General features: G+C 47.9%; 1 protein-coding gene across 6 annotated transcripts; it reads left to right on the forward strand.

Annotated features, from left to right (window-relative positions):
* Nucleotides 1-391: 391 nt before the first annotated feature.
* On the forward strand, nt 392-5,808 carry LOC133915685 (protein SOSEKI 3-like). Of its 6 annotated transcripts, none has more exons than XM_062358941.1 (7): nt 715-1,854; nt 1,972-2,033; nt 2,234-2,441; nt 2,535-2,604; nt 2,683-2,798; nt 2,897-3,815; nt 5,082-5,808. In XM_062358941.1, the coding sequence occupies exons 3-7, from the start codon at nt 2,285-2,287 to the stop codon at nt 5,362-5,364; spliced, it is 1,545 nt and encodes a 514-aa protein (XP_062214925.1). In that variant the 5' UTR covers nt 715-1,854; nt 1,972-2,033; nt 2,234-2,284; the 3' UTR covers nt 5,365-5,808. The 6 variants fall into 6 exon arrangements, with proteins under 6 accessions (XP_062214926.1, XP_062214929.1, XP_062214925.1 ...); XM_062358943.1 differs by having other exon boundaries at nt 2,242-2,441; XM_062358942.1 differs by lacking the exons at nt 715-1,854; nt 1,972-2,033 and adding an exon at nt 392-678.
* Nucleotides 5,809-8,607: the final 2,799 nt, after the last annotated feature.

An 8,607-nucleotide genomic window follows, 5' to 3' on the forward strand; every position in this document is an offset into this window, starting at 1 on the left:
TACCATCCAAGTAGCATTTTTTTTTTCTTTGGCACTGCTTATGTTTTAGCTCTATCCACAAATTGATAATGCCAAATTTTAATCAGGCCTTTTAGGGTCTAGAACCAAACAAACCCAGGAACTCAAATGACTTTGGCGTCACTTCACAAACGTCTAACACTAAAAATTTATATGGTGGATATAAGCGTATTACTAATGAACTTTTCTTTTTTTTCACTCCGGTACCCGTACATCACCTAGATCAATGTAGCTTCGTCCTGAAGGTAGGGCTGCTGCCCCTGTACGGCACAAACAATCCTACTAGGTAGCCTAAGTGGAGTACCTAACATAACGGGTAGGGTATTTAATGACCCCAAGGACATTCGAGGCTATCATTCTCTATCCTCTTCCATCCATCGTAAAGGTGAAGCTCAAACTTTTCGTACAAAGTGCTCTATGTTACGGACGGGCAGATAGCCTGATCGCAGAGCCGACGGGGGTTGCAGCCGCGTCCCGTACACCTCTATTCAGATGTCCAACAAACGCCGGGTAAGAGAGGACTTGGTCTAAAAAAATAAAAAAGGTGCTCTATGTTACTACAATGATTACAGCGCCAACCTTTTCTCTTTCACTCGCCGCCGTCTCGGCATGCACCAGGCTCGAAGAGAACACGCTGCATGCGGTCAACCTGAGATGAAGGTAGGTCTGCTTTCTTTCTTTCTTTCTTTCTTTTTTATGATGGAGGAGGTAGATTTGTGGTTCATCAGAAATAGAATCATTGCTTTGGATATGGTATTCCTCGTGCTGCTCGGCTCCATGGAAGGCGGTGGCTCACTCGAGACGACGACATCCGGATCCAGCCATCCAGGTAGTCCAAACGGCCTCCTCGATGCCGTCCCCAATCTCTACACCCAGCAGCGCCTTGCTTTGCTTTCCCTCCCCGGCGCGATCAATGCCACCCACTCGGCTAACCTGCTCCGGCTCGTACCCCTCCCCTCCCCTCTCACATGGTCACCTGCCACAACTGTTGGTCGGTGCCGTCCACGCCCCCGCCGTCACGCCACTCCCCGCGTCCACTGTTGCAGTGTTGCCCGCTCGTCGTCACTCCCGGCACCACCGCTGCTTTATTCCTCCCCTGCCCTGCCCTGCCTGCTCCCTCTCTGCTGCGCTGCGCCCGTCTCCGCCCTTTTCCCTTTGCCAGTGGCCCAGTGCCATACTGCCGTTTGACCTCGACCTCCCGCAGTCGTGCTCGTGCCCTCCATTCCCTTTCCTCGCCATTAACCTGACACGCACTGAGGGGCAGCTGCAGCTGCAGTCGAGCACGACGACGGCGGCCTCGACAGTAGGAGCCGGCCGTCCACGCTTAACTCGCCTGCCCCCGCGAATAAGTCATTCCCTGCTCTGCTCCACACAAAAGCTCCCGTTTTGCAGGCCCATGCCCGTCATTACGCTCCGATTCATTGCACCCTTTTCCTTCTTGAGCTTGCACATCCCTGCTGTTCCCTCTCGTGGAGGAGGCGCGACAGCGTTGCCGTTCTCGTGCTGCCTCCGTCTCTCACTCTCTCGTCCTCCTCCACTCCCCTGCCCCTGCTTAGCTGTAAGCCTGTAACCTTTTGAGGCTTGGAGGCACCTGCGTGTCCGTTCCTGCTTACCCTCCCACGCCCAGTCGCCCATCAACCCCTCACCGGCTGCCGAAAAGCTCCAATCTTGGATTTTGTTTGTTGTCATCCGTTTGGCCCGTCTTGCGGTCACATCGCCTGCTGCTGTGCTGCGTGCGTCGAAAAAATGAGAGAAAAGTTTGGGATCAGTTCCCTCCAGTCCCGTCCTCTCATGTGCCTGCGTCAGTGAGTGAACAAGACTGCACTTTGGCCGGAGGTACACACTATGGTCTATGCCTGGCATTTCTTGGCCTTTCTCATCTGAATTCTGATTGCTCAAGAGCTCCAATCTTGGTTTGCTTCTTCCGGCCGCTCCATGGGCGGAAAAATGCAGATTTTGGAGGCACCTGCCCAGTAGTTTCTCAAAAGTTTCTGTCTTTGGACTTGGAGCTCGAGGTACCCCACTTTACTGTGGTAGCAGTAGTTTTATATGCTTTTTCCCTCGATGTGAAGTTGCTAGATTTTGGAGGCAGCCGTCTCGGCCATTTTGGCGTTGATCTTGTATTTTGTGCCATCTGATGTTACGGCGGAGGCGTCCCTGGTTTTCCGGATTCTTGCCTTCTCCCGTTCTTCTCCTGCTGCTGATAAGACTGCAGTTTCCCAGGCGCGCGCCCCGAACAGCCTGAACTGAAGAAAATTCAGCAAGAATGGAGGGCCGATGCCGGCGGCCGCGGAGCCCGGAGCGGCAGAGGCCGGCGGCGCGGAAGGTGCCAGTGGTGTACTACCTCACGCGGAGCCGCCATCTCGAGCACCCGCACTTCGTCGAGGTGCCGATGGCCTCGCCGGAGGGGCTCTACCTCAGAGGTCAGTGGATGCTGGTATCGCAAGTGCAATTTCTCCATGTAAGTATAGTCTACTTGTGCTCGTTTAATGGCGACTACTTTCTTGGGGTTTCAGACGTGATTAACCACCTCAACATGGTGCGCGGCAAGGGCATGGCTGCGATGTACTCGTGGTCCTGCAAGAGGTAATGCAAGGATGCTCTTTTTCTCGGGAATTTCTGGGTGTGTGCGTGTTGATTGGTTCGAGCAAATTTTGATTTCAGGAGCTACAAGAATGGATTCGTGTGGCACGACCTTGTTGAGGATGACCTCGTCCTCCCGGCCACCGATGGTGAGTACGTGCTCAAGGGCTCCGAGCTCGTGGACGAATCCTCTTCAGGTAAATAAAACTGTTATCTGAATTTGCATCCCTTTTCTTCTGAACTTGGACTAGAAAATGCAGTGCTGAGTTGCTGATCAGTATTTTTGCCTGTTCAGTTCAATTTTACCATGGCAGTAATGGCAACCAAAAGCAACAGAGCAGGCTGAAAGAGGGTACAAGGCTACCATTGCCAAGAGAAGCTTCCTATCCATTCTCTCCTCCTAGTGTGATAGTTACAGAAGCCAAATTGTCTGTGCCTCCGCAAGATGAGGACGACAACCCCTCGCCGTGCAGGGATCGCTCTTTGGGGATCATGTCGCCGGAGTTGGAGCCCCAAAGGCCTCAATTGCCAGCAAGTGGGTCTGCGAGCCCAGCAGAGTTCAGTGTTTACAAGCCCACCGGTTGCATGGATGCTGCAACTCAAACTGATGATCTTGGCAGAAGATCGGTTCGGAGAGCACCCGAGATGCGCAAGAAGAGTTTGAGCACCGATCATGATGCTGTAGTTCGTGAAATTACCGAGTACCGGCGAAGCCATCCTCGTCGGTCAGCAGAACTCCAAGGGATCTCCAGGGAACTCTTGTCACAATGTCCTACTCCATTGAGCATACCTTCAACCCGTGGCAAGTCCGAGAGTTTAGAATCCTTGATACGAGCGGATAATGCGACGAACAGCTTTAGGATTCTTGAAGAGGATGATACTGTTGTGCCCACCTGCCCGAAGCTGAGGCCAACAAATGTACTGATGCAACTCATCACTTGTGGCTCACTTTCAGTGAAAGATCATGAAAATATTGGAATTGTTCAGGCATACGAGCCAAGGTTCCCAAACCTGAAGTTCCCGTCTCCGTTAATTTCCCGCACCAGGATGATGGGTGAGCTTGATTACTTGTCAGAAAATCCCAGGTTAATGGGTGTGAGGTTGGAAGAAAAGGAATACTTCAGTGGGAGCCTTGTTGAGACAAAGGTGCAAAGAGATGTTCCAGCTGAGAGGTATTCAGCGCTTAAACGATCTTCTTCCTACAATGCAGAAAGGTAAGCTTCAGTGCTTCGATATGGTCTTAAAGTTGTGCTTAAATAACTTGATATTTGGATATTATTTCTGGGTACACACAAATATGTCTAGATTAATGCATGTTGCTTGACCTGTGCAATTGGTTGATAAAATAGGGATATGTGTTCACTTAAGTGTATAAATTGTAGCCTAATTCTATGACATACTTACTGCCTATAGATTTTGTTTAAGACTTTAAGACAAAATTTTAACAAGAGAAGCTCGACTGTTCAAACTAGACAATCCATGACTACATACCATTCAGTATTGCAGAATGCACTTGTCCTCGTGTTTTTAGCTGGTCAGTTTGGATTTCATTGATTATATTGCTTTTTCCAAACTCTTTTCTACATATTATCATTAGAGTAAAACCAATGAAATATGGGCATACATCAAAGTAAAAGATTTGCACTAATCGTTGATTTAAACCAATTATTATCTGCACATGTTAAAGAAAAAGGGTTAGTTTAGGTTGGATCAGAGGCTTACGATATGGAAAGAACCGTGTACCGAAGAATATTTATGAACGCGAGGACCATTGCTTTTCCATCATTATGTGCTCTCTATGGTGAAGGCATATTGCAATTGCGTAACAACAGGTTGATACCAGAAACACTGTACGTCTGTCATATAATGCCAGCATGTAGCTGGCATCTATCTAACAAACAAAATAACAAAGCACGGGAGATCTACCTACTGAAGAGGACTGACGTCTGTACGATCTAAAATAGGGAATGAGAGATTTGTAAGTGAACTGTAGAACAACATGAATGTTCCTCCTGTTACTTTTTTTATGACCAATTCGCTTCTGAAATTTGGTGATTCCCTCATTGCCACAACACGAGCAACTTGTCAGAAGTAGAGGACCACAATGCTTGGCTGCAAGCCAAGATTCTTCTGTTGCTCTACGGAAAATACAGAAGAGAGTCTGTTGCTTCATGGTCATGAACAGTATGTTGGTATCCTAACAAGCTGTCATTATGGTAGCAGGACCATTTTTTCAAACTGCTACTAAAAAGACAGCGGAGTTCTTGCGATCTGCATCGCTACAGGATCATGGTTTCTTCAGTCTGTTAAAATCCAAAATTTACCAGGCAGGACCGCAGAACTTTACATAAAGTTGGCCATTGGCACACTAGATATATGAATGTGCAGTAACATTTTTATGGCCTAGGATTGTGCTTGGCATATGAATTTTATTTTCCCTTCTTCATGGAGCATGCCCTTACACGTGAACAAATGCGCAGGAGTGGCGAGACACTAAATTGCTCAAGACCTGACGAAGATACAATCGACACCTCGCGTTCGAGGTGCCTCCCTCGGACGCCTATACTGTCATCCTTCCTGCACCCAAAGAGCGACACGCTGAAATCCCCTGTCTCGGCCTGCCGGAGGAGCTCCTCGGCCGGGCAGGACTGCGACCTGGCTTCGGGAGACGGGAGCAGGAGGTTCACCGACGCCTCGGCAGCGTCGGCGAGGGCCGACTCCTTCAGGAAAGAGGAGAAGCTCGTCAAGATTGAGGAAAGTTAAGTGCTGCTCGTGGCTTCTCTTACATGAACTGAACTCTTTGTCAGTGCTGGGTATGCACTCGATGGTTTTCCTTGGGAACTGTGGAATCCAGACGGTGATCAAATCTTGGTATTGAGGGCTATGCTTTGAATCAATCGTGCAGGCTGTCGTCCGGAGCTCGCGTTGTGATTCAGTGCACCGTCCCTTGCAGTGACAGTGACGAAGGTTCTGAACGCTGAGAGTGACAATTCAAGGTGCCTGCTGCTGCTAGAGAATTTATCCTTCACAAATTAGCGACGAAAGGAAGCACGTTTCTTCATTTTTTTCCTCCTTAGAGTTGTAAGTTACATTTCTTGAAGGCTGCAATTAGCTAGGTGATTCGTTTTTTTTTTATTTTCTTCCTTAGAAATTCTACGTCTCCTCGTCAGTTTGTAAGTGGCTGTTATAATGCATCGCTTACGGTTTCCCTGTGCTTTCATAACGCCTCTTTAAAAAGTTGAATTAGGTCTTCACAAATATTGAAATCAAGCCTCTTGAATTGTTGAGTACGTACGAAAAAAAATCTAAATCCGAATCATATGGTTTAAATTATACTACATGAAATCCGAATCATATGTTTTAAATTATACTATATGAGTTGTTGAGTACGTATGAAAAAAAAAGGTGAAGGCGCGCGATGGCTCCGCCGCATCACGCTTTTCTGACAACAGGGAGGACTGCCGGCGCGAGCGCGAGCCGCTGCTCTGTTTCTTGGGTCTTGTTGGAGCAAACCAAGCCTGTTCGTCTGTGGCCGGGGACGCTATTGCAGATTTGGGGCCTCGGTCACAGCGGGGAACCTTCTCGTGTTCGCCGGATGCGGCACGGGCTCCTCGTTACAGTACATGGTAGGCAGGGTGCAGGGAGTCAGGCATTGGCGTGGGACCGCATCGATACCGCGCGCGCGGTAGCGACACATTGCCGCGCGTTTTTGTTAACGTGTTACGGTAAGGTATTTCCATATAACGTCTTTGAGGTGTTTCCATATAACGTCTTTGAGGAGCTCCATTCCAGTTTGTGTGTTCGGAAACCTCACGCTACGACTGTGGAAGGTGTTAACGTGTATATTCCTGTTATGATACGGTATTCTCGTATAATTAGTTTTCATCTTGAGATTATCACCTTCCATGTATATCGAGATTTCCATCCTTTATACCTTGTACATGACTATTTATATTGAAATTGAAGGCCGCCATGATTAGGAGCAGTGCTTTCACAATTCTCAATTTTAAAATCGCCATCCCAGATACCAGACGTTTGGTGGGCTCGATGGCATGACAGCCGATGAGACTTTTGGCCCACTCTAGCACTTGAGCCATGCCACTGCTCAAAGTGTTCGCCATGCCTTCCCCTGCTTGCCGGCGTCACCCCGGCATGGCTTCTCGTAGCTCCGACGAGCTTCATCTCCATAAGTAACAAGTTCCAGAGGAAGAACAAGGGAAGTTGTGAGGGTCACGGAGGGAATCAGAGGAAGGAGAAGAAGATTGGTGGAGGAGTTCTGTATTTAGACATTAGGTAGTTCTCAGAGTTCTTAAGGTTTAGACAGAAATAACAGTATATCTGTTCCCTCTCTCTCTCGCACACACTATTTCTACTCGTGCGCACGCCCTGTGGGCTTAGCTGGCCACCCACTCATCGCCTGTCACCCGTGAGCTTGGCCTGGTCTCGCGTGTGCTACGCTTGGGCCCTCTTCCTGACTCGCCCATCGCCTGTTCCTCATCTGACATCTGCTTACCTTCTCCTCGTTGTGTATTGGGTGTCGCTGTGCAGATGTCCTGACATCCCCTCTCCCTTGATTGCATGCTTGGAGTGTGAGGGAAACGGTGGCGAAATGCTTTCACGTCCTCCAGGTTGCCAATTCTGCCGGAGTAGAAGACCATTTCAACAAAACTTCGGTGATGTTGGAATTACCACGGGTCACCATTCTTCGCTACAAAATCAGCTCCGACACCTGAAAGCATAGGTCAGTTGGTGGTAAAACAGGTAGTACCTAACATTTATCTCCCACTATGGCTTTCAACTGGGATATGTGAAAAATAGGATGAACAGTGCTGGAAGCCGAAAGTTCCAACTTATAAGCCACCAGTCCAATGTTCTGAAGAATCTGAAAAGGACCGAAATACTTGAAGGCAAGTTTATGGTTAGCCCGAACACCCACAAATGATTAGATATATGAATGCACTTTCAAAAACATATCACCCACTACAAATTGATGTTTAGAGCGATGCTTGTCAGCTTGGGACTTCATCCGTTGTTGTGCACGCAAGAGATGCTGATGTAACAGATGATTCACCCTGGTGCGTTCTTCTAGCTAGGCTAACATATATGTTACTCTGCATTCTGTTGCATCTTAGATCCCCAATTGGTGCGAAAAAATTTTCCGCACGCAGCCAACACATAGACTACTGTAGCATGGGCCCACATAATTTTTTTTCGAAAAATTTTCCTCAAAACTTCTGAGCAAACTTTTCTTGTTAACTTTTCCTCAAAACCTTTTTTGCCAAACTTTTCTCGTGCAAACTTTTTTCACAAAACTTTTCTCATGCAAACTTTTCCAAAAACGGAAAGACGCGGGAGAAAAAAAATTCTGAAAAAGGGAAGAGAGGGGGGCTGTTGGGAGATTCACGAGCTGGCGCCATGGCATGCGCATGCTAATTAGTGGTGTCCCAATTGGCGAGGTGATGTTCCATACAGTACCTCAAATGGAGACTTGCCCAAGGAAGAATAAAGGCAAGAATTGTACCAGAATTCCACTTGGGAAATCCACTGAGTCCACTTCGACAGGCATGAACTGACAAAGCATCTCAGATATGTTTCCACACATTGGTTCAAACGTTTGGTCTGATCATCGGTTTGTGGATGGTAAGTCGAGCTCATTCGGAGTATAGTTCCTACAAGTTTGAACAATTCCTGCCAAAAGTGGCTAGTGAAGATCTTATCATGATCCGACACAATGGAGAGGGGCAATCCATGTAATCGGTATACTAGGAAGACCTTTGCAATATGAGCTGCAGTGAATGGATGAGCAAGCGGGATAAAATGCCCATATTTAGAAAATTTATCCACCACCACCACCAAAAAAGCGTTGAAACGGCATGACCGAGGTAGGCCTTCCACGAAATCAAGAGAGATGAGATGATCGACCAAGATTGAGTTGGTACAGGGAGCACCTGTAAGAGTCCTAGATACTTGGATCGATCAGGTTTGGTACAGGGAGCGAATAGCTTC

Source organism: Phragmites australis, chromosome 4 (assembly GCF_958298935.1).
Source record: "Phragmites australis chromosome 4, lpPhrAust1.1, whole genome shotgun sequence".
Classification (NCBI taxonomy): domain Eukaryota; kingdom Viridiplantae; phylum Streptophyta; class Magnoliopsida; order Poales; family Poaceae; genus Phragmites; species Phragmites australis.

What these genes read in the sequence shown, in the direction of transcription:
- LOC133915685 (XM_062358942.1), top strand. Translation starts at nt 2,285, where the DNA reads ATGGAGGGCCGATGCCGGCGGCCGCGGAGCCCGGAGCGGCAGAGGCCG. An exon ending in GGAGGGGCTCTACCTCAGAG is followed by an intron (nt 2,442 to 2,534) that starts GTCAGTGGATGC and finishes TTGGGGTTTCAG; the next exon opens with ACGTGATTAACCACCTCAAC. An exon ending in CGTGGACGAATCCTCTTCAG is followed by an intron (nt 2,799 to 2,896) that starts GTAAATAAAACT and finishes TTGCCTGTTCAG; the next exon opens with TTCAATTTTACCATGGCAGT.